Below are 26,554 nucleotides of genomic sequence, written 5' to 3'. Positions count from 1 at the left end.
TTCTGAGATTACGAAAACATTCGCCCTGCCAATTCTGAGATTCCGGTAAGATTACCGGCAGTAGCAATTTGTAATAACCGTGTGAATTATGGCATTACGATAATTATGTTATTTTCTAGGAATTTTAGGATGTCGGTAAGAATTCAGATATTTATAATGTCATTTTGAATTTTAAGTGTAAATTCTGTCATGTCAGATTTTTTTGGAATTCCGGAATTCCTGTAGGAACTTTAGGATTCCGATAGGGATGTCGTATTTTTTAATTCTGTAAGTTTAAATATAATTCTAGGAATATTGCGGAAATAATAGAAATTTGGTAAAAACTCTCGAATTGGGGTGGGAATGGGATTCCGGATATTAATCTCTTAGAATACTGTGGGTATCTTTGAGACGGTATTTCTGTAAGAATCTATGAGATTGAGGTGGGATTCCTGCGAATTATTGTGTGAATATTTGTAATTCTGAAAATCAATCTTTGTAATTATTGTAAAAACCTTTAAGATTCCGTTGATCTTTAGTTCCGTTGGAATTTCAAAGCAAAGCTTTAATATAAACCTTTAAGCGAAGTATGCACTTCAACAAAAAAGTAATCGCCTATCTCGATGCGTGGAAAATTTCTTGCAAAAAATGGTCAAGAAACGCATTTTTCTTTGATCGCAGTACGCAGTTGAAAAGAAATGTCATTTCAAATGGAGCTCACTGTAGAAAATTTCTGGACCATTTCTTCCGCAAAATTTTTTACTTTTCTTGAGCGGAACAGCATACTTAGCTTTAGTATGTCGGTAAATATATTATAGATTTCAATGGGATTTTTTGTGAAATCGATAAGAATTTTAATAATTTTGAAGGGAACCCTGGTGTTTTAGGATAAATCCGCATTGAATTCTAACGACTATCAATGGAATCACTACAATTCCCATATAAATCTCTACATTCTAAGTTCTAGAAATTCCAAGGATACTATCAGAAAGCCCACCAAAATAACGAGAATATCACAGAAACACTTAGAACTTGCGGAATTTAACATGCTGTTAAGAAAACACACGGGGAGCATCAAAATTCTACCGCCATTTCACCAGAATCTCAGTACTGGTGCTAGAAAATATGTTATTCCTAATTTGATAGCTGTAGCCTCAAGATCTCTTCATAGATGTTAAGCTAATATAAAAAAACATCAATCACTGGCGTTGGCGAAGATCGAAAACCACTCAGAAAATTCTTTGATGTACCATCATCATAAAATCATAGACATAAAGAGAATACCAGACTAATCGCAAAATTACACTACAAATCTTGCCAAATTACAGCACCTTCATGATTTTGTGCAAATTGTCGCGTAATCGATTAGATTCCATGCATTTCCTTCATATTCATGATTGTATTAATTTTAAGCGTCACTCTGAATAGATTGTTCTTTACGTGCAGAATCAGTCTGCACTCTGAATGGAAATTTCTTAACGTGCAGCTTCAGTCACTGCTCAGGTTCGAAAGTAGTAAGTGCTACATGTTCGAAAAGTTTTTTATTCATACCAAAAGTGTAGTAAACTTTGTGGATTTTGTTTTTGAGTAGATGCTACATGTAGTAAAGTTCAAAGTTTTTATTCATATCACCCAATCTCTCTCTAAAACAATCACGATGCACAACATATCATGAGAGCCTGTTTATCATTTTCTGCTACAGCTCTGATTATATCGGAGAGATATCAGTGAATGATAAAATCCATCCAAACAAACTCCAAACTTTGGGGGCACTTATATCTATCAGTTCGGAGATTGTTTACACAGCGTAAAAAAATGTCATTTTTGCGTGTCTCAAGGATCAAATTACGTGTCTCTAGTAGATTTGGGGCTGCTGAATCTGATGCCGTTCTCAGAAATGTTCCAGCACGTCACAATTTTTAGATACAGGTCGCCAAAGTTGCATAAAACACTGGTTTCATTGATGTTTACATAAAAAAAAACAATGATTTATCAAACTTTTTTGGGATCTAATCCACCAAGCATGCAAAATAGGACTTTAACTTTCATTTCAGATATTATTTGGTTGAAATTGTACGGTTAAATTTAGATTAAATCGATTTTTTCAATATGCTTAAAGTCTCCATATAAAATTCTTTGTTTCTCTTATATGGCAAAATACAATACTTTTCTAAACCGACAAAAAATAACTTTTGAGCATCGGAAGTGCTATGAACTTTCTTCATAAATGTTGTTATACACATGAAGTTTGAATTCTGAGGCAAATTAAGCAAATAAATTGCCATACAAGCTGGCAAACTTGCATGCAAGTGGGCTGAAATAGTCAAATTTAGCATTTTCAACAACTAATATCTCAAAAACTAGACGTGCTGTGATATTTCTGAAAATGACAATGGATTCAGCAATCCTTAATTAAGTTCATAGCGGTATTTTGATGCTTGAGACAAAATCGTGTTCCACAGTGTTATCATAGCAGTAGAATAAAACATCTATCCAATGGTAAATAAGCAATAATATGGGTCTTACCATCGTTATCTCTTCGGGGCTCTCATTCGTTGCTGTTATTTATCAAGCTTGTTACAACTTGCGTAACATTGCCGATCATAAACCGATGTAGATGGATTGTTTTTCTTTGCTTGCTTCGATCGTGCTTTGAGAACGAATTCTGCCTGGTGTTGGAATAGCAAATATTATAACAAAATATACAATACGAATTTAGTCAAAAATCAATTACCGTAAAATCGGGTGTAATTGATCAGAAGGGTGAAATTGATCATTGTATCACACGATTTTATTTATGCGTAATGGAGTACAAATATCAATGTAAGCTGCAGTAAATGAACGTTGTTTGTCGTAACTATTGTCGCATTGTGTGTTGTGAAGTTTTTTGCATTAAAGAATGTTTATTACTATGAAAATAATGTAAAATTTCAAAATCATGCACGTTGCAGTATTGACAAACACCTATGAACTTCTTTTTCTAAGCAAGGATTTGAACATGGTATAAACCTGAAAGTTTGTGAAGATGCTTGAGATATATCCCCAAACCAGATTTCATCGCCAAAACTCGTACCAATTAGCTCATATGGTAGAAAAAAAAAAAATTTCCGTTAGATATCATTAAATTCCTTAGGAAATTGCATACATTTAGGCGTTTTCCGTGTAATTCTTGAAATTTGACTATTCATTATTTATATAAATATTGCATTGTTAAGAATTTGACAAGCATATTCGGATTCAGGGAGCTCAAATTTATCATATAGAGTTGTTTTGAAAACTAACAATAATGGCATTGACAAGTGATCAATTTCACCCCGAAATAAGATTCCCTGATTTTTTATTTTAGATATATTTGTTAACACTAAAATGACATTTGTTAGAAAATTTCGGTACATGAATCGATGAGGTTCACCTTTGTACTTGTTTTCCTGCATTTATTTGTTTGGCATTGTTAACATTATAGAAAACAGACCAGAAAAACCGTGAAAAATGATCAATTTCACCCGAAATTACGGTACAACTTGTTTTATTCTTACTATGAAAATAAGATAAAAATTATACACGTGTTTTGTATAAGCACATCTGAATAATACAAACGTTAATATAAATATCAACAGACGTCTGTGTTTTAATTTTATTATGCTTTTCTGATCGGGATGTGCTGATTGGACGGTCGTCAACTGTCTCTGGCGGTTCAGAAACTAGGGAGTCGATGCCGGTTATGGACCCTTTGCGTATTATGGACCCCCTACAGAAAAACATAAAATTAACACTCAAAGCAACTTTATTCCTATGAAAATCCACCGGGGAACTTCGATTACATTGTTAGTCAGCAGTTTCAGGCAAAATATTTGGTTTGAGACGCATAAATACAGATATTTGAACAGTTTTGTAAATGAAACCACACAAGAGGGTCCATAATACGCATTTCCAGGTGGGTCCATAATAGGCTCGTCGGCAGCGAGCCGGATTACATGGGAATCAAATGGAGGGTCCATAATACGCAACGTCAAATTTGTAAACAATCCTATTATGGACCCCAGGAGGGTCCATAATAGGCATTCGGACAACAGTTTTTCAAATGCATATTTCGCTGGAAAAATCGAATGATTTTGTATGTTTCATAGACGTACTATGAAGTAAAGACATTGAATTTGTTGTTAGACTCCACAAAACGTATATGCGTCTGAGATATCATTGCGGAAAAGCGTATAGAATGAATTTCAGCTACTAAGGGGTCCATTACTAGCATTGAAACCCTATCCTCGCGTTGTTGCTATCGGCTGATGGCATGGCCATTGCTGACTGCGAGGTGCGAGATCAATCATCAACCGAAGGGTGCTAGTTGGAACGCTGCTGGTGCTCAAGTTTTTTTCGCACTTTATAATAGAGATTTTAATTCGGTCTTTAAAAAGCCATAAAACCTATCGAACTATTTATTTAATTTGATTACAGGCAGTTATATGGAGTTATTAACACATTTTGTGAAAATTGCCCCTAATCGCCTGTGAAACAGAAGACCAGTGCGGATTAAGCGGTCTAGTTACGATGGGTAACACGTTTGATTCACGGTTTGCGCTGCTAAACGGTGGCACCATTCTCGTGACTGAAGTAGGGCTAGCTCGTAGCTTTTTTTGCTGCTGAAGGGTCATATTAAGTACAATTACGACAGAAGTTAGCGTTGCTCAACATTGAGCATAACTGGAGTTCACTTGCTTGGTTCATTGCCATACTGTACCAGTTCAATGAATGTTTGAAGCTAAACCTCGAGGGAAAATTGAAATGAAAAGAATTTTGATTGGATTAGTTTTGCACTGTGTATCTGCGAGAACGTCATGTCAGTGATTAATAAGGTTTCATAAGGGCGCATATATCTACTGCGATCTGGTTGCAATAAAAATCACTGAGCGAGCATTGTCCAATCAGCCGTTTACAGTGACGGACAGAACAATAAGTCACTTGAAAGTAAAAAGTTGACCTCTCAGAAATTTATAGCCTTATTTGTAACAATCACAAGTTTGTTTACAGCTCATTTATTTTATGACATACCTATAGAACTAGGTAATAACAAAAAAAGAGTGACATAATAATAATACCAGAACAGCAAAAGCTAAGTTTTCCCTTACGTGTCGGATCGGATTTTTCACCTTTATGATCTTATTTCTCTTGCTAAGAGGTTACGCTTCAGGAATAATTTTATTCTACATGATGGTATGGAGAATTGAAGACGAATGTGTGATGATAAAATTCATTTACCTCGCTTTGTTGTCTAATAACACAGAACACCTAGATATAAGAAATTAATATAATGCTTGAAATGATACTAATAAAGAAATTTAAAAAAATATATCTCGCTTTTCTACCACTGGCGGTAGGTGTTTTATTTTACTGGCACAATAAACAATCCCTGAACATCCGATAGCAATAGTGTCCCCCAGGTTTGGAGCTTGTTTAGAGGGGTTTCATCATGCGCTGCTATCCGCCCGATCTTATCAGAGTTGTAGTAGGCTCTAATAATGTGCTGCATATAATACTGATTGATACAGAGAGCGGTAAGTGAGGGTTCTCTCAATTTTCTCAGGATTCATACACTGCTAATAATCCAGAGTTTGGATTCCAAACACTTCTCGATAGATTATGAGTATTTTTGTCGTTGGTTGCACCACTTGTGATCCGAGCGTACTTTTCCGGTGAAATTTATCACAAATCAATGTGTGCCTAGTGCTAGAAGCCAAGCACTTAACAAGCAACTTACTGTGAGATTTGTGAAATGTTAATATGACAAAAAATGAAAATCCTTGTTTGGATGATATTATTATATAATAGTATACTATTTGTCCTTAAAGATTTTTTTCGGTACAATGTTGAATTTTTTTATATATTTCTGAGACTGCTGAGACTTCAAAATATTTGCCAAAATTCATCGAATCAAACCACAAGTAAATTTATCAATGGGATTTATAGGGAAAAAAATTGTATTATAGCAATTGGTTCATGAAAATTTTCTAAAGTGAACGGAAAAGGAGTTTGTTTCATTTTCATTCCAAAATCACAGTAAGGTCAAATGGTTGTCGGTCAGTGCAGAACATTGTTTTGAGAAAGTTTAAGAAAATATTTTGACAATTTCTTTGGGACCAGGATTCTGTGATTCCATCATCTATGGTTCCATGAGAATCTTGAATGAGATTTTTGTTAATTGTGAGCAAAGTTATATGAGAAGGCCAACCAGGATTTTAAAAGAAATGCGGCTCAGAGATATTTCTAGTTTTCTGTCACAATAACACCAAGGACGGATCATGTGAATATTTTGTCAAAGATTTCCTGTATGTATCTTGTTAAAGATCCTGTAACAATCCTGTCCAAGATGTGGAATCCTATTCCTGATTAGGATTATGTTAGTGTTAACGTACTGCTCAACTGTATCCAATTTTCTGTGAGATTTATGCCCCGAATTATGTTTGAATACTTTCCAAGATAGTATTGGATTAATTGTCAGGAAACGGTACAAAAACTTAGCGTTACACAGATTTTTGAAGAGCCATAACTCTAAAACTAGTCATTCGATTTCAAATTTTCTTTCACAGTCATAAAGCTTAACTCTTCAACTGATAAATAGGAATATTCTACATAATCAGAGCAAGGAAACAGAGTCTTAAGAGGGTCGTGAACATATGTCATCATAAAAAAGAGTGTTACAATGGTTCAGAGCTCATATATCAGTCATTAGACAAAAATATTATAATTTTATTTCACCTTTGGAAACATTCAAAGCCAACATTTCAGGGAAAAATATCAAACAGAGTCGTAGCAAGGCAAATTAAGAATGGGGGGCTACTATTTGAAATGTTTACCAAACCTATAAAAAATATATTTCAGTGCCGCTTCACGAACAATTTTTGATTTTGTTTCACGATTCGGCATATTTAGTGTAGAGCTTCAAAAGAAAAGTACTCAACACGGCCGTAGCTAGGGAAAACAGTAATAAGGGGCTTCCTTTAAGTAATTGCCAAAAAAAATCATAAGTTTATAATGAACAAACCGATTTTTCATTTTCTTTTACCATTTGATGCTTAAAGTAGTATATTCCATCCAACTTATACCTTGTATTTTTACTGATTCTTTGTTTTTCTTTAAAACTCTAACTTTGGCATACCGATCAATGGAAGAAATTGCTGGTGTAATTTCTGAAGGAATCCATGAAGAATTTGCTGGGAAAATTTCTGTTGTAGTTCCCGAACTTATACTTTAAAGAAGACACTGACACGTTAATGCTTCCAGTGGGCATTTATGCCCTTTGAAGAAAGCACCACACTAGACAACGGACTACCCACACAACCAGAATGTACATATAACGAAATCACCTTTTGCGTTATGCGATTCTTATATGCGCAAAGTTTCACGTATAAGATGTCGCGAAAAGGTTTTATGCGTACAAAAGTGGAGGCGATATACGTGCATATTTTATATGATGAAAAGTAGTATGCAATGTGAGTGTGTAAATTTTATTGCGAACTAATCTGTACTCTTATACGACTTAATTTGTAACAATAAAGTTGATTTGACAGCTGCTACGGATTGATCTGACTTACTTTGTATGTGTATGCGGGACGAAACGTAATGTACATATGAACCCATAAAAAAGCGTTTTATGCGAGGAAACTCGTCGGTCAAACGATTTCGCACACCATGTAGTGCGGGTGTGATGCAATTTGTACTATTAAACGACTTTGTTCGTTAACTGTTATGTGACTTCTGGTTGTCTGGGTAGCATGCAACGCCCAGTGGCACAGTCGGAAAAAAAGTCCTCACGAAAAGTTTACCGGCCTGAGGCGGGAATCGAACCCACACTCCCTAGCACGATGCGACTAAATGCCTGGTGACACTAATCGCACGGCTACGAAGCACACATACTTATACTGAAATAGGGGATATAGGGAAATACCTTGGGAACTCCCTGAAGGATTTTCTAGAGGAATTTCTGGAGTAGTTGCAGAATTAAGAATCCTTGCTAGAGCCCTGCACGGATAAAAGTCTGATCCCCACACCATGATTTAAAAATCATGAAATTCATAAATTGGTCAGGTCATAATATCAGGATCACAAATCATGGTTCCTGGAGTCATAATCACGATTTCTCATAAGCGTAACATCCAGTGTGAAAACACTAAGCGGCGCACTTTGCTTCATCACATTCGTATCGATCACTCTTAATTCAAGATGACGAAGCGGTTGAGTTGTAGAGTACGTGGCTCACAATCAGAAGGTTCTTGGCTCGAATCTCATTGCATGCTATTTTTAACTTTTTTTTTATTTTGTCGATCATAAACGGACTCAGCATTTTTGGCATTTGAATCATGATTCCGAGCAATCAGCTACAAAAACCTAACGCGTGTGTTGCGTTACGGCAATCTGACTCATGATATCATGAGTCCAAATCATGGTGTATTTTCATAAGACGAAAACACGCTGGAATCATGATATCATGAGTCATAATCTTGTTTTTGATTTCTACTCGTGTGGAGGAATCCCTATGGGAATACTCGGAAAAAAAATCCTGATTGAATCTGTGGATCAATTTATAGAGAAGTCTCTGCATGTATCCTTGGAGGAATATGTGTAAAATATATGAATTATTTCTTGCTGAAATCTTTGAAGAAACTTCTGGAGAAATTCTGGAGGGAATCGATGGACAAACTCCTTGAAAAATCTCAACAGGATTCTCATGAGGAATCATTAAAAGAGTTCTTTGTATAACAAATTTCTGGAGGTATCCCTGGTAGAACTCCGGAGAAATTCCAGATGGAGTCCTTGGAAAAATTTCTGGATGAATCCTTAAAGAAATTTCAGGAAAATGTATGAACTATGTCTAGGTGAAATCTTTGAAGAAACTTCTGAAATGCTTAAAAGACTTTTTGAAAATAATTTCTGAATTATTTCGTGGTGGAATTTTCCGATACGAAATCCTTGGAGGAGTTTCTGTAAACAACATGAGGTATTTGTTGGAGGAAATAGAAGAAAGGAATCCTTGGTGGAATCCTGGATTCCCTATGAGAAATTCTCGTAAGATCTCACGAGCAATCTGTTGATGAGTTTTAGAGGATTCTCTGGAGGTGTCATTGGAAGAATTCCTGAAAAATATCTGACAGATTTTCTTGATGATTTTCTGGAAGAAATCATTGAAGGAGTAACTACTTTCTCTGGACGAGTTTTCGAAAAAAAAAATGTCTGAACTATTGCCAGCATAATGACTCTTTAGAATTCCCTGACATTAGTACCTTGGATAAATTTTTACTTTGATATGGTTTATATATACTATTTCTAGTTTTTGTTAATATGGGTAGGAAAACAAAACATTCCTGCAAATTTTCTTTTGATTTGCTCCATCATCAGGCATGAGAGCTGATGTTAAATGAATGACAAATTGTTTGAAATTGAATTAAGATCAAACTTGCGATGGAAACGGATGAAATTTTATCTATTTTTAATGGTCTATTTTTTTAGAACTGTTAGGGTCGGTGTTCCCTTAATGGACAGTCCCCTATAGTCGCACTAGTGGCTTTTTTACGGGCCGTTTTGCTATAAACCTTTTCAAAACATTTTTTGACATGGAGGTCAGGAGCTATTTACCTAAGTACCATTGATACACAGCTTGATTTTGTTCAAAAAATGATCTAAATAAATAGTTTTGCTTAAAATTTGAGCCTCCCTTGCGCCTATAGTAAACCTATTGTTCCTATAGTAGCACTACTGAGAGAAACTATTTTTTATTTTTACAAAATAAATTGATGAATTAAGAACTTTTTTTACATCAAATGAAAAGCTTTTGATCCACATTTTGTAGGAAAATATAAAAGTTTTGTAAACATAACGGTTTTGATAAGTATTTTGCCAACGCCGAGATGCTAGTGCTACTATAGGAACAGAAATTAGAAATAGTGCTACTATAGGCACATGTATTCCTATAGTAGCGACACGCGATAATAAATGCAAACATTTGAGTGTTTCGTAGTTTTCATATTTTTCCCACAAAACCAAGATAAAAAGCTTTCAGGTGATGAAAAAAATAATGACGATAGCGTTATGTTTCGATTTTATGCGAATTTTTGTTCTTAGCTATGCGGCTATTGGTACATCGACCCTATACAATTGGACCAAAAATATGGATCAACCGTGAAAACGACCTTATAATGGAGACGAAATATGATGGTAGATTCTCGAACCATATAAATCACGATCCTTCATTTATATGGATGAACCATGGGTTATTGACGTTATGATCAACTTAGATGGAAACCGCACTCAATATTAGGAGAATGTGTGACTATTACTTTTTATAAACAATTCTCATGGCCCCCATCATCTACGTAGTTTCCATCTAGTAGATGTTTTTACTTGATAGTAGTTTTTTAGGAATTACACATTTTTAACGAAGACAAGCAATAATTAAACATTAAATTTAGCTGCATCCACAATTTACTTAACGTTCGAAGAGGGAGAGTGGGTAAGCTCAAACGTTTACGACCCTTACAAAAATTTGAAAAAAAAAAAATCAAACTTATCAATCAACACCAAATGACTTCGGGCAAACGTTGTTGCACATAAAAAAACAAATAGCATCTCCAACAACTATCCCCAAAAATAGATATTAGATATTTTTCAATTTGGGGTTTAATTACGCTGCCTGATCATTGATGCTTGCTGTAAAGCCTACCACACTCTCTCCGCACGCATGGAAAAATAAACGAAACTGAAAGCGTCCTCTCAATGACCACACTTACCGTTGATTGACTGCTTCTTCCCAGCTGCTGGAAGGCGTACTCTTTCAAACAGCAAAGATTTTAGTGTACATGACCAAATTCACGCTAAATGTCACGACTTCGCTTCAAAGGGTGATTCACTGTCTCCCAAATTTACGGAAGGTGTCCGGGGAATCTTCCAAAACGACACGCAACCAGGTTTCACCGCAAAATTGTAATTCAACAGTTGATGGCTTTCGTCATTTCACTATGAAGCGCCCGTCTACGTACTCTGCGCGGAAAATATGAAGGCCGACTGGTTCGATGGGCAGAGTCCGTGCAGCTTGGCGCCGCGCTTTGAACCAAAGAAAGCAAAAATTGATTTAGTTATAGCGTGCTGCAGCGGAAGGAGTAGTAGCAAGGGATATCTGGAACAAGCTGCCAATCACGATTGGCATTGTTACGGGAAAGTGAGTAATGTGACTTAATTTGTCCACCGGAGTTGTTGAATGCTGGCGTTCTTTGTGAAGGCGGCCGGAGGGAAGCTCTCCTCGGCGGTTGAGCGTGCATGAGGTCTTTCCAAAATTAAATGTTGTTTTCGCGTACTCGCTCCTGAGTGCTGCAACAGTATTAATATGTTTCGAAATAACTTTAGGAAATTGTCACTGCGTGATCATTGCCGTCGGTTATATGCAGATTTTCGATATGCCCAGCAATGCAATATCCAGTCAGCGATGGTTATAAAAGTGGGAACGTTTGAAATTGAACTCTTAGTTTTGTGAAAGATTCGGGTCGGAAATGAGCTAACGAGCTCTACTGTCGCACAATGATCGGAAAAGTTTTAATTATTGCTCTGTTCACGGTACAATCGACGCGTAGTGACGTTTTCACTAGCAAAAGTATCACTCGAGCATTGGTTCCCCCTCGAAAGGATTCCGAGTACAAGAATGGGTACTCTACCACACTTCTGCCAGAAGTTATCATAAATCGTCAACCGACACGAACTACAATAACTCCACAGCGAGACTTCCAAGGATATTTCTACAATCCACCAACTAATGAGTATATACCACCGGAGCCACCTTTTGCGGATGAACCGCAGCCACCAGCACAGAGACCTCCTCTCTCGGACGAATACCCATCGGTGGATAACCAATACCTGCCTCCAGAAGAAGATTCTGGAACCCCGGATGATACTCAATTCGCCGATCCACCAGTCAATGACTACTTGCCACCACCACAGTTACCTCCGCAACGTGATGAAATCATCATTGTTACAACCGAGTCTGGTTACCAGTACAATCCTCCGAGTTCACCAATACCTCCATTTGCGGATGAAGGTTTCTCCAATCCGTCAACGGATACCGGGTACAACTACGACCGGCCTGCTAATGCTTACATCCCGCCACTCGGAAGAGCATTGCGAGATGAAGTTCCGGGCGGTTCTCGACCTATAAGACTGCAGCTGAACGATCTGACCTGTCTGGACAACATTGGGGGTTTCTTCAGATCGTCCCTCACCATACAAAGTGCTATTGAAAGTGTTCCTCTTGTAGACGTTACTAGTGACAGTGACCTAAACGGTTGTGATGTTCGGGTAGCCCAAAATAGACTCCTGGTGGACATTGAATCGAACAATTTCGCAAGATGCGGCGTTCAACAGTGCGGTGTCAATTCCCGGGAATTGTGCTTACGGTTAAGATTTCCTCAAATTGCGGGAATGCGTACGGCCGCCGATTCAATTCTCACCCTACAGTGCAAAATACAGCAACGTGTCGTAGCGAAAACGCATTCCGTTCGACTTGGTGTGAACAATGATGTGCAGGAACGAAGCGCATCCGGAACGTTTGCGTACGGAGGAACCCAGCGGCCCTTTCGTACACAGCTGGGGCTTTTCCGAAGATCTGACAACGGGAACGGATTCACCCGAGCACTCGAACCAGGTGGCTCGGTAGTTTTAGGAGAGGAACTGATGCTGCGTACGCAAGTCCGTAGCGGAGATGGTGAGTTGATACAAGTGAACCGATCAGTTATGGTGAATAAGAGAACTCCATATTACAGGTTGGAACTTCACGCGGCTGTCCGAAGTCGTTATGCAGCGACAGACTTCAGCCGGAAGTGTGCTCAACTCGGCAACCGTTGTGACGACGAATGGCTGTCTGAATCCTACGATGAGAGCAATCAGCTCAGTGGCACCTGTGGCGGAATCGCCACTCAGCTATAGGTTGAACTTCCGGGCTGCGATGTTCCAGGGAATGCGAAGCGGTGACGAAATGGTTATGCGAGTACGAATAGTGGGCTGCGTTGATCGGAGGGAGTGCGCTGTGGTACGTTGAGTTCTTATGTCATTTTTGTATATTATTAAAACTTTGCTGATACGGATGGAATAGTTCTACATACTTGACTGAATAGTTCCTCAGAGTACGAATCAGAAATTGGATAATTCAAGGTGTCCACTAAATTGATACAAATTTAGAAAGTTTTGCTCTCTAAAGTTTTAAATGATCAGGAAGTAATTTAGCTAAGCACTGGCGTGTGCTCAGCCAAATTACTTCATTTAAAACTTTGGAGAGCAAAACTTTCTAAATTAAGTTTGTATATAATTTACTATGGAAAAGGACAACCTTTTGTAGCTAAGTATTAAAGATATTCTCAAGAAGTCATTTAAGGTGATTATAAAACGAAGCCAAACTTCGAATTTTCAAGTGCACAATACTGGAGAATCTGACAACAGTTAGCATTGAAAATCGATCAAATTACTTGCTTGCTGGTGGTGACCAATGGGATAAATTTTCAACGCGAAGCGCTGTTTGGTTCTCAAGTCTTGTGCTCTTGAAAATTTTAGGTGTGGCTTCGTTCTATAATCACCTTAAATGATTTTTTATTAATTTCTCCTCATATTGTTCTAAAATTTAGAATACTTCCAGGAATTGAAACCGGATGCATTTCTTTAGAGTTTTTTCCAGAAATTCCAATGATTTTACCATGGGTGAATGCCTCCTAGGTTTTTGTTTAGGATTTTTTAGGAACTAAGCCAGTAATTTTTACTAAGCAAGTACTCTCGAGACGGGTTTCCTCAAAAATGGTCTGATGAACTTTAATGGGTTTCCATCAGGAATTTGTTTAGTGATTCTTGCACAGATGCCCATGCGAATTGTTTGTTCACAATACTTAAAAGAAATAAACCAGGATTTTTCTTAGGATACTTCCAAGAATTACTCTAGCAAATCTATCCAGGAATTTGTTCAAGGACGTCCCTAGTAAATGCATCGAAGCCAAACCTCGAATTTTCAAGAGCACAAATCTAGAGTACGATTGGTCACCACCAGCGAGTGACGAGTGAGTTAAATTTTCAGCACAAACAGTTGTCTGGTTCTTTAGATTTATGCTTTTGAAATTTAAGGTTTGGCTTCAAAGCATTTTAACCTAAAACCAGAAATATATCCACAAATTATACTAGAGATTTAACCAGGGAGTTATAAAAAAAATCCTCCTAAGACTCTTCCAGAAATGTCTTCTTAAGTTCATTCATTTTTGACTTTTTTATGAATTTTCTCAAGATTTTCCCAAATATTTTTATTCATACCTTCAAGCAATAGATTTTCTAACCAATCAGGTATAGCTCCCGAGATTCCTGTAGAGTACGGGCGGACCTGGTGTAGGGGTTAGAACATACGCCTCTTACGCCGAGGACCTGGGATCGAATCCCATAGTAACGGCTTCCCTCGGAAGGGAAGTAAAGCCCGTTGGTCCCGAGATGAACTAACCTAAGGCTAAAAATCTCGTCAATAAAGATAGATTCTTTCAATAATTCGTTTGAAATTCGTCCAAAGAATCTTCCACAAATTTCTTAAGAAGGTTAACTTTTCCAGGAATTCATCCAAAGATTTTCAAGAATATTTTGATTTTATACTCCTCTATGAACTCACCCAGTAACTTTTTCAATTATTTTTCTAGATATTATTTTAGAGAGTTTTTCACGAACTAATTTAAGGATTTCTAGAAAGTTTTCTTGGGAATTACAATGATATTTCTAGACATTTTGTTAGAGATTTTTCTACGGATTCATTTAGGAATTTCTAGAAAAAATTCATTGAAATCTTCTCCAGGAAATAATTGGTGTTTAAACTCATATAGTGTAGTAATCATGAACTTCACTGAAATTGCTTCAAAACTTTTCCTTATGGATTTCTATGAGATTTCAACCTAATATTCTCTAAGGATAACCACAGAGATTAATCCAGAGACATCACCAGAGTTTCCTTTAGGCGTTTCTTAGAGAACTCTTTCAGAGTTTACCACATATTTTTTGTCCAGGCATTACGCCAAGATATTGTCAAAGAAGACATCACTGATACACACCATATTGCGGCGTCCACAAATTACGTAACGCTCGAAGGGGGGAGAGGGTGGTCTTGAGCGTTATGACACATACAAAATTTTGAAAATTTCCATACAAAAAGCATTACGGAGGATTAGGATGTCAAAAATTTCCAATTTTAGCGTTACGTAATACAGTAAGGACCCGATTTTGTCAGCCCCTCGAAGAATTTTAGGCTGACAAAATGGGGAACCTGACAAAATCGGGTCATTTTATTTTGTTCCTGTTTTTCAAATTTGACGTATTACATGGTTACATGGACTTTTAAGAGGGCAATGGACATGGTAATAGCCAGTTTTTTATATCAGGGGCTCCCCCGTCCCTCATATTGGTAATATCGATTTTTAACACTTAATAAAAGGCGTTGCCATTGCCCCCGCTGGCTACGACCATGCGTGGATGACATCAAACATCATCATCAATTGTAATGTAAACGTGGTAAAACATGACGATAACAATTTTTTGAAAAATTTTAAATAGGCTTGACAAAATCGGGTCAAAAAGCTGACTTATGGGCTTCGTGGCCTTGCGGTTAGCGGCGTCAGTCGTCTAGACGTATTGTGCCACGGGTTGTGGGTTCGATTCCCGCTCCAGTCGGTGAAAAACTTTTCGTCAAACGAAAAATTCATCGCTGGGCTACTGGGTGTTTCGTGTTGGCCGTTGCCTATAGTGATCGTTCAGTCTGTGCAGCCTATGTGCTGAAGACGGTGTAAATTGTCTTTTAAAATCGGGGGTAGACAAAATCGGGGGCTGACAAAATCAGGTCAGTACTGTAAATGGATACTGCCTATTCAGAAATGTGTACGCGAGTTTGGAATGACGGATCAACTTTGATGAGTTTCTTCCAATTTACAAGATAATAATGAACCAAAGATTGGATTTGGCCGGTGTCATGTCATTAGGTCGAACGGGTGATTATGCCGGAACATTCAAAACTTACACACTTAAATCAGAATGCTGATCGCAGCTGTGCAAATCTCGGTTAAATTTCGTTTGCTGACATCTCAACTAAAATGACGTTTGATGTCAGCGGCACCCAAAGGTGCTGCTATAAACAAACCTGATTTTTTGCTGACATCAATTAAAATTCTGTTGCTGATCGCTGAGCAGTGCGGATCTCGATAAAAGATTGAAAATTAGCCGAGCTCAACTGAGAGTGCAGAATGTTTCCCTTCTTTTATTGTAGGCTACTATTTCTTCGATTTGCTCATAAGGCCTAATGACCTAGATCATGATTTTAGTCCAATAAGAATGAAAAGACGTAAAACCGTCAACCAAGAGCAACATTGTACCACGGATTCTAGGCATCGGTTCTGATTCCAAATCCAAAAAAAATCCTCAAGGGATCCCTCCAGGTTTTTCCATGTATTCCGCCAGGGTTTACCTTCAGAGATTCTTCCAGGGATTTTCTTCGGGCATTTCTCCATGAATTCCTTCAAAGCTTTCTTCAGAAATTCATCCGAAAATCCCTACGAAAATTCCCCCAGGAGTTATTCCAGGGATTTCACCAGGAGTTCTTTCAGGTAGTTATCAAGATTTTTTCCGGCAGGCCCTCAAGGAACTCATCCAGGGATTCCTCCAGAAATTCCTCTAGTAATTTCTTTCCTCAAGAGATTCCTTCAAGAATTCCTCCTAGGTTTTCTCAGGGATTCCTTCAGGAATTTTATTGCTTCCATTATCTTTTAGAATATTCTTTCATGTTTATTCTAGGTTTCCTCTGAAAGCTCTTGAAATTATTCATACAGAAATTCTTTCAGAGACTCCTTCCTACTGAAATTCCTTAAGTCATTCCTGTCAGATCTCCTCTAGAGATTCCTCCAGTAATTTCTTCAAGGTATCCTGTGAAAATACCTCTACAAAATGTGATACTATCAAAAATTGCTTCTGCAAGTAATTCTTCAGGATTTTCTCCAACGATTCCTTCACTCTAAATAGACATACTGCAGGCAGTGTCTGCATTTTTCAAAATACAGTCAACAACGCTGACCCTCAGTAGGATCCATCATCGTTGATTTCTTCTTTGTGTGATTTGTTTTCGACAATACATGCACAAATCTGATAGAATGTGCATTCAGTTTTTCAATTACTTTTTCTACACTGATTCTCATACACCTACTGACATTCGGTGGCAGCAAATTGAATTTCGCTTGTGAAAAAATTCATTTCCACCAGAATATCCCACAAAAACATCCGCAAGTTGCTAAAGTTGAACTTTTTCTAAAAAGACAATCATAATCCATTAACTGGCAGCATCACATTGTCGTTTTCTTATAAAATTCATTTGTATTTTTTCATACTCAATTCTCAATGTCCGTGCCTCTAAGTCTAAGTGAAATTGAATATTGAAATGACACCAACAGTGGGTGAAACTGAATGTGTGCGTGTGTTGCACCCACTCTCTTTCTCGTCGCATTCGCTCTCGTAGTCAGATTGGCTTCGTGCTTGCGGAGTTTGTTTTTGTTTGTTTTCGCACTGATCGGAGATCATTCGGTTGATTTTTTACGACACTGACTGCAAGATTCACTGGAGGAATTAGTATAAAAATAACTATAATAATAACCTGAATACTTGGTTTACTGTTTCCTGGTGGAAACTGTAGTTTTTTTTTAACCCTGGAATTAATCCTTGTGAATTTTACTGAAAAATTTAGAAATATTTTAAGGATCTTTTTGAGTAACAAGTGAAGAGTTTAATGGGCGAATTACCGAAGAAATCCTGGAGAAAAATTTGGGAGAATTCCTAGCGGGATTTCCTGGGCAATTTCAGTGTAACTTGGTGGAGGTATCAGCGTTAGACTGCAATAAAATATCCTGGAGAAATTTCTTGAAGTATTCTTCTAAGAATTTCCTAATAAATCCTGGGAGCAATTTCAAAAGAATGGATGGGTTTCTAGAAGATTTTCTGTCAGAACGCATATATTTATTCCTGAATGAATCCCTTTAGAAACCACCGGAGAAATTCCTCCTGAGTACACTCTGGAGCCTATGGAATCAACACCGAAATATAGGGGACTGACCGGGTGTAGTGGTTAGAACACTCGTCTCTCACGCTGAGGAACTGGGATCGCAAACCGTCTCCGAGACAGTTACTTATGACAAAAAGGTTACAGTGACGACTTCCTTCGGAAGGAAGTAAAGCCATTCTCATCGATAAAGATGAAAAAAAAATCATCGAGATTTTCTGCAAAGATTTTTTTACAAATTATTGCAGACATTTTTTAAAATTTTCTAGAGATGCCCACAAACTTCTATCAGAATTTCTCAATGATATCATGCTAAATATTCTTTCTCATTACACCAGATTCCAAATCCCCGAACGACCTATAACCCATAAAATATCCCCAAAGTTCAATATCATGTAGAAATATATTTTGTGGGCCTCGTAGTCGAGATGTTAGTGTCGTCAGGCAGTAAATGCATCGTGCCATGGGGTGTGGGTTCGATTCCCGCTTCAACCATTGGCTAAATGGCTCAAGACGGTGTCCGTGTCTTTTTTTAATGTCATAAATGATTGTCCGACATTTCCCCGAATTAAATTTTTCCGAAGGATGTTTTCACGAAAATCATTTCCCCGAATGTACTATTTCTCCGAATACTTTCTGCAAAGACATTTTTATCAGACAGAATTCAGCAAGTTTGATTATTGGTTCAAATGAATGGTTCTTTTATTAATTATTTGAATCGAAAAACGACAGCCAAGATATTACGGTTGGAGGAAAAATGATGACTGTTTTATTGAAAGGGCTGATTTAAAAGCATGTTCAAAAAAGTAAAAAGAAAAACAAATCTAATGTTTGTTTTCAATTATGAATCGTGGCCAGCCGATTGGAAGTTTAACAACTACCCAAATCTAATGTATAATATCGTTTGTCGGGACATAATTCATTTATAGGGGAAAAGCACTTATTTTCGATCTACAAGAATTATGTGCGAATTTTCGGATTTCCATACAAAGTAGACCAAAATCGTATGAATGGGTCGAAAATTAGTGCTCTTCCCCTATAACAGAAGAGACATCAAAATCGTCACTACACAAGTATAAACGTCATGAAATATGTTCAGTGAAGCAAATTATCAATTGTAAATGTCAAACTTCAAAATAAGGCTCTAATTGTGAAAATTGCGGAAGCTGGGTAAAACCGACCACTACTACCTCTAATTTATACCAAATAAAGTTCTAAAGCATTTAAAAAGATATAGCTACGCTTTTATACCGTGGGTGGGCGGTTTTACCCCGTCGCTAAAAATAATCGTGGTAAAAATCAAATTTTTCAAGCTTCAAGAAATGAATAAATTTTTACAAATACAACACTTGTGATTTTTTTTTGGCTTGAAAAAACGACATGCTGCGTCGGGAAAGAATTTACCTTTCATTAAGAAAAGACTCTTAAGAAAATTGCATCAAATAATAATCAAGTCTAAAGTTTGCGCCCTATACAGTCCAATTTAATCATCGAACTATTTTTTCGTCTCTCTCGTATTCCGATCTTCCAGGAAAATTGCGCAACAGTGCGTTCTAAACGCGATACCGCCGACAACTCAACCGAAGATACATCCGACCAGGACGAGCTCCCCTCCGAGGTGTCAACGATTTCGTTCCGAATCATGCTGCCGTCGAATTCCACCATCGACCTTCGGCCTGGCGCCGAATCGACTCGATCGTTTCTCACGCTCTCGGTGGCAGTGATCATTTCGGTGGTAATGCTAGTAGCGCTAATCGTGCTGATTACCGTCATAAAGCTATACCGAACCAAACAGCTGCACTACGATGAGTACCGATCGGATTAAGTGCAACGAAAGACATCACCGCGGGGTCGGCTCTATTTCCCCATGTTCCGAACGATTGCGAACGTGATTAGCTAACTAGCCGGCTATTGCCGGCGCACGTTGCAGTAGCTATTAGCACATGCCGCTTAATGGGGAGCGTTCATATAGGACGTAGCCTTTTGAAGGAGGGTGTTACTGAATTTAACACGAATTATATATTAGATAGGTATAGGAAATCAAAACCGGTAAAAGAAAGGTATCGAAGGTTATTCAAGTAACCGCCAATTCACAGTAGTATATGTTTGAGGTTATGGCTTTCAGTCTTAAATAAAACTCAAAAAACGGATTTTTGCTTACATCCGACGTTTCGGACACATGTATTGTGCCTTTTTCAAGGATTAGCTGTGTTCCGTTTTATCGTTTGCCCACAGCATAGGCAACATTTGTCCAACAGCATAAAACGAATTCCCCGTTCGGGTACTATACGGGAGTAGAAATCCGAAAACGATCCGGGTCGCAGAACTGAAAACGCAGTTGCCTGTTTTGGCGCCACTTTTACTCTCAAGAGTAAAAGTGGCGCCAAAACAGGCAACTGCGTTTTCAGTTCTGCGACCCAGATCGTTTTCGGATTTCTACTCCCGTATAGTACCCGAACGGGGAATTCGTTTTATGCTGTTGGACAAATGTTGCCTATGCTGTGGGCAAATGATAAAACGGAACACAGCTAATCCTTGAAAAAGGCACAATACATGTGTCCAAAACGTCGGATGTAAGCAAAAATCCGTTTTGAGTTTTATTTAAGACTGAAAGCCATAACCTCAAACATCAACATAACAGTCGTACCTCCAACACAGTAGTATAGTAGTACTAAACTAGCACGCAGGGAAAATTAGAGTGCTATTCGGTTACTTGGGTATAAAGAATGCCACGTAATGTATGGACGCTCCCCAAGTAGGGAGATACCTATCCAATCTCTGGGGAGGGTTGATCGTGTGGACTCTGCAGACGAGTCATAATGTGTGTAATAAAATACAAAAAAATAGTCAACCCAATCACTAAACAGTGTTGCTTTTGAATAAAAAAAGCATTTATTCACGAGCTGCGGTTGGTGCAGTTCGTGATGGGATAAATAAGTTATTATATTTATTATATGGTGCTAAAGAAAAATGCAAGCGAGCATGGAAGCAACAAAAACTGGTAGCTTAATGAAATCTGCTGGGAGTTCTATTACCTCATCATCGTACCGTCTAGTTAATAATGTCAGCCTTTGCTCTCCGATGCCTGGTTGGTGAACGTTGAAATGATGAAAAAGCGATAGGTATCGAGAAATGAGACCACAGGTTATCCCACTTTTTGTTGGTGTTGTATTTATTAGATTAATTAATTGTATATTGATTTTTACCCATGTGTAATGAGTCGCATTGGGTGCAAATAATTCGATTGAATAAATAAATGTCAGTTGTTATATGTTTGATGTGAAAGTCTTCATGTTGGGGCAATTGAATGCTAGTTGACCAAACCAATTATCAAGTGACTATTGATGATAATTCAAGCCTTGCAGAACTCGGTGGTTCAAATTGTGGTTTTATAAACTTATTAGTAGTTTTAAGGTGAATATATATCGACAATTACACCTCGATTCCATTGGTTATTCAATCAATAGAACAAAATCACCTGTGCAGTAGCCAGATTGACGGTAGAGACACTGTCTCAAAAAAAATAACAGTCTTTATCACCATCTGCTGATTGCATGATAAAACTTCAAATTCCCCACCATAGATGTCACCAAGGAATACGGTAGCGACAACTGCATACCGACACACAAAACTAATACAAATGGCTGTGTTGTTGATTTGTAAAAATCAGCTGAACTAACGATTAAATTCTCATTTTATGCGATGAACAATAAAAATTAAAGTGGGCATAATTATTTCAATTTTTCAACCCTCATTTCATATCGCTGTGGGACGGAACAGCTGAGAACTGGCGTTTTTTCCATACTAGAAAATTGATTTTATTACAAATGTGGTGTCGCCATCTTTTGCAAAAAGAAGTTTTGATTCTGTTCTATTCATAAAATCTTTCATCAGTGCGAAGCCCTTTTTAAGGTAATAATGCATTAAAGCCAAACCTCGAGTTTTCAAGAGCACGAATCTAGAGAACTGGACATCCATTCGTGCAGAACATTTGATCGATTGCTCACCACTAGCACGTGACCAATCGTTCAAATTTTCAGGAAGATCAGTTTTTTGGTACTTTACTTGGTACTACGGTTGGTTTGGCTTTGACGCATTTCCACCTTAATTCATTAGATTTGTACTCTTGGAATTCAATATGTTGCTTCATTGTATCTTCAACTTAAGCAACTTGACAAAACCTGAAATGTTACTTGGGTTGGTCAATCACAGCCTATAGGCATGAAACTTCAGAAGATGACAAGCATTTTTAGAAAAATATACACGGAAAGAAGAACAAACCTTTCAATATTTATTTACATTTCTTTTCTTAAGCCTGGAATTGTCAATCTTTTGAGCGATGTGCAAAAATAAAATAACAATTTTCGATACTTGTTTACGTTTGTTCGGATGAAACACTGCAATCAGTAGGTTATTTGGATCTTTTGCAGATTTTTTTCTCATTTGATTTTGAAGCACGATCAAAGCAAGCGATGTAATGTTATGCACTAATTTATACTGCATTTCATCTACCAGCAGTTGGTTGTTCATTAAAATGTCCAAAATCATGTACCGTTTTGTTTCAAATTCCGAACACTCGACTTTAAACAGTGATCAATTATTTCACAACAGGTTCGTTGTTTAGAACACGACTACCTTCCATCTAGCGAATCCGTCCCATTAGTTGGGATGACTAACAGCCGGTGAAAATGCTCCAGATTCATGCATTTGGAGAACGAATCGTCACAAAACGCACATACACATGCACATTTTTTATATATGGAGACTCCGATGCGACGGTGCTCAGACGTCAAAGTCAGTTTGACATCTACTCTTGATATGCGAGTGCTTTTTACAGGGTGTTCAATAAGCCATTTTACGAGACGTTTTGGAACAGCTTATCGCCGCAACGGCGTCAATGGATCATTAAAATAATCCAAATGGTCGCTATGGAAATCATAGATAGCGCCACCGTAGCCTTGTGTGTTTGACAGAACAGCAATGCTGTCACAATGTAAAATCCTATATACAGTGGCGCCTTTGTTTGATGCGGTGAGCACTGACAAAAACTACCTTCAATGATACATTGACAGGAGACCTGGGATTAAATCCAGCGTGATTTTTAACAACGCCTCATCTTACCAAACGAGGACATGGAGAAAATGACAAAAAAGAGATCCAAAAATGTTCGTTACTGCAACATTACACCTAGTTATTGTATCAGATAACTCTTATTCACCTATATTTCACATAAAAAGGCATTTTTGTGATCAGAAATATTTTAATATATTTTCTCCATTTAAGTTTTCGCATGTGTGAAAACTTACGCTAGAGATGCGCACAGTTATCAACCATCATCATCACGAAAACTGACGACGATGATTGAAAAGTCCCAGGTCTCCTGTCATTTGACCAGCTTCGTAAAATGGCTCATAAGTTCAAATACAACTTCTCATCGTTATGTAGGTGCAACTAGAGTGCCTGTAAACAAGAGTGACGTCTTGTTCCAGCTTTGACAGGTCTCCTGCTCGATTGGAACGCGGATTTATATGGAATTGACAGTTCGCCGCTGTTCCAATTTTGACATTGACGCCACTCTTATTTAAATCCACTCTGGGTGCAACGTATTTTGACAGCTACTAAACTACCGTGAATCGCAAGTCAGTCCCATCTGTGAAAAGTAGGCATTGAGAAAATGGGGTGTAAAGTTGTTGAACTTGTTTTCCATACGAATATTCAAAAAATTCTAGAGGATTGGAACATGTTCAAATCTAAATGAAACTTTCACAATTTGCTTTTTACTTCGATATCTTTCTGAGAAAAATATAGAGATGATCAAAACACGGTTCATTTTTATATTACAAGGTGCGGAAATCTGTAGTGGGACTGATATGCGATTAGTTTTCATTATGGGACAATCGGACTTGCTGTGTTTTCCTACTTTCTACTGAACAAATCTTATTATCTCATTAGGGCAGCTGAAAGAGCTTTGGAAGATATGTTGAAAACTGAACTCAACTCAATTTCGACAAAAATGCAGATGGGATTGACTTGCGATTCACGGCAGTAAAGTTACGCTGCATTTTTGTTTATCTTACACGAAAATACTCACAAAAATAAAATAGTTATAAAAATCCGTCAGATTTGTACTGAAATCGGAAAATGAATTCAATTTATTCAATTGGCTTGTTTAGGGGTATCAAGTTTTTTACATATCATGATTTTATGTTAAAAACTGAGCCAGAATCCAAAGTTTCATAAGTTTTCGTGCCCTGGAACTATTTTCAAAACACATTTGAAGCAATGTTGCTGAACAGCGATCGGAAACGCGAGACACGATGAATTTTTGTAGGCATCAAAACAGAATCTGCGAATAATCACGAACAACCGTTCGGGCGCTTCATTCGTTCGTGTTTCATTTTCGGATCGCTGTTTCTCCCGACGCTATCATCGGGTGACTTTCCATCGCTCGGTAATGTGAACGGTACGATCCATGCTGCCTGCTCTTCGCGAAGAGCAGGAAAATATTCACTTCGATCATCTTCATACAGGCAGGGGGGGGTCCGTAGCCTTGAGGTTACGCTTTCGCTTCATAAGCGGAAGGTCATGGATTCAATTCCCAGCCCCTCCAAAAAAATAACCCGTCCAGTCACCAGAAGACGCCGCACGGAGGACCGTGCTTAGGGGAGCACATCCGTCCTCCGTCAGTATCAGAATGGCAGCTAGCCTCAAAACGACTCAGGAACACGGCAAAACGAACCACCGCAAGAGCAATGGACTATGGCTTATGGAAATCGATTGGACCAACAGCAGAGCACTCTCCTACCTGCTCGGTGTGAGAGCAAAAAAGCAGAAGAGAGTGAAAGCAGATGTAAATATAGATTAGCTAAAAATAGAACTGTATCGGTAAGGAAGATACAGATTAACTGATTGCGGCACAGTAGTGACCACGAGCACGGAGTGCCTTAAAAAGAAAAAAAAATCTTCATACAGGCTGGTGCGCCATAAAAGACGTGTTTGTCATGCGTTTCGTTTATTGAATTATTAATTTGGTTTATTTAAATGGTAGAAAACCTGCAATCGAAATCTTCCAGACCTCTCATGTTTTTTCAACAACATTTGGGTAAATTCAATAAAACTCAACAACTAAATTACAAAAGTATTTTTTGTTTCTATAGTTTGATGCTATACTTTTACAACTCACTAATAATAAATGTCAAAATCAGTACATTTTGCGATTCGTGTACATGCCAAAGATTTTATGCTGCTATTGTAACTAAACATTACCAGGAAATTGTTGCGCAATTAGCTCAATAACGGTCGCGCTCCAAGCCATAGCCAGCAGCACTCAGCCACGCTCGTGCTGTGCACTTCAAGCGTGCTTTTGTTGGGCTGCATGTATTCAGTACACCATGCAACCAGCAGAGTGTTTGCTTGACTTTGCGAGAAGAAGCAGCCTTGCAATGAATCACGAGAATGAACAGCGTGTGGACAAATGAATCCTACGAGTGGGAAGGCTTCGCGAGCCACTTGTCGGTGTGTTCATTTTGCATCTTCGGTATTACATCCATTCGCGTTTTGCGATGCTCTTCGTGACGCAAAAATGCAAAATGAATTTTGGCGAATATTGGATCGCGAAGATTCGTCGATCATCCTTCGCGAAGAAGATCCATCGCAACACTGATTTGAAGTTAGTATGGAAATCGCTTTTGAATCATTGCTCGGCACGAGCTGTCATTATGTAAACTGAAATGTCATTGAGTCTACAGATTTAAATCTTCATTAATCATTTATAACAATTAAATATTATAAACAAAATTAAGATATTGAAGCGCTATCAAATTATACTATACTTAGAAAAATGTACTCTTTCGGTCAAGCAACGAAAACTTTTTCAGTGCCAGGTTTCACCGGTTTGGAACTAGAAAAGTGCTTAAATTTCACCATCAAAATGTCGTGTCATGTTCCGACAAGCCGGAGCAAATTACATTCGAAGAAACCCTAAAACAGAACTATGTGAACCGGTTACGTTCCATAGTTTCCCAACGATCAATGTGCAGAGAAACCGATGGCTAACATTTTTGAGCTAAAACTTGAAAACAAATACCGTAAAACGGGGTAACTTTGATAATGCGGGTAAGTTTGATAGTGCGACACCCACAACATATTAAACTAAATAACGAAGTTTCTGTTAATCAGTTAAGCAAAACGAATGCAAAAGTTAAGAGAGTTAGTATGACACTTCATGTCAAAGCTATTTGGAATCAAGTGCAATTTAGGATTTATATGCAAATATTGAAAATTTACAAGATTTTAGCATTTTTGCAACGCTTACAAACAATAGGTTCTAAGATCACTATATCATAAAGTCATAATGAGTTCGTCTCTCATCCATGACAGCCTAGTTATAGTAGAACATGAATATGGCCGCAAATCTATTAGTGAAATCCATTTTTACAAACTGGGACCATTTTTGTAATCTAAGTCAGAAATTTCATATAGCTTTAAACGCCTAGA

At 37.8% G+C, this 26,554-nt stretch overlaps 1 protein-coding gene across 1 annotated transcript; it reads left to right on the top strand.

Moving 5' to 3' along the window:
* Positions 1–11,330: 11,330 nt before the first annotated feature.
* Positions 11,331–20,168, top strand: LOC5571122. Its single transcript, XM_001659513.2, has 3 exons — positions 11,331–12,718; positions 12,777–13,042; positions 19,590–20,168. Exons 1-3 carry the CDS (start codon positions 11,542–11,544, stop codon positions 19,881–19,883), a joined length of 1,737 nt encoding a protein of 578 aa, XP_001659563.2. The 5' UTR covers positions 11,331–11,541; the 3' UTR covers positions 19,884–20,168.
* The last annotated feature ends 6,386 nt before the right edge of the window (positions 20,169–26,554 follow it).

Source organism: Aedes aegypti, unplaced genomic scaffold, assembly GCF_002204515.2.
Source record: "Aedes aegypti strain LVP_AGWG unplaced genomic scaffold, AaegL5.0 Primary Assembly AGWG_AaegL5_hic_scaff_1545_PBJ_arrow, whole genome shotgun sequence".
Classification (NCBI taxonomy): Eukaryota; Metazoa; Arthropoda; class Insecta; order Diptera; family Culicidae; genus Aedes; species Aedes aegypti.
Note: the sequence above shows the minus strand (reverse complement) of the source record. Positions and strands in the feature narration are given on the sequence as shown.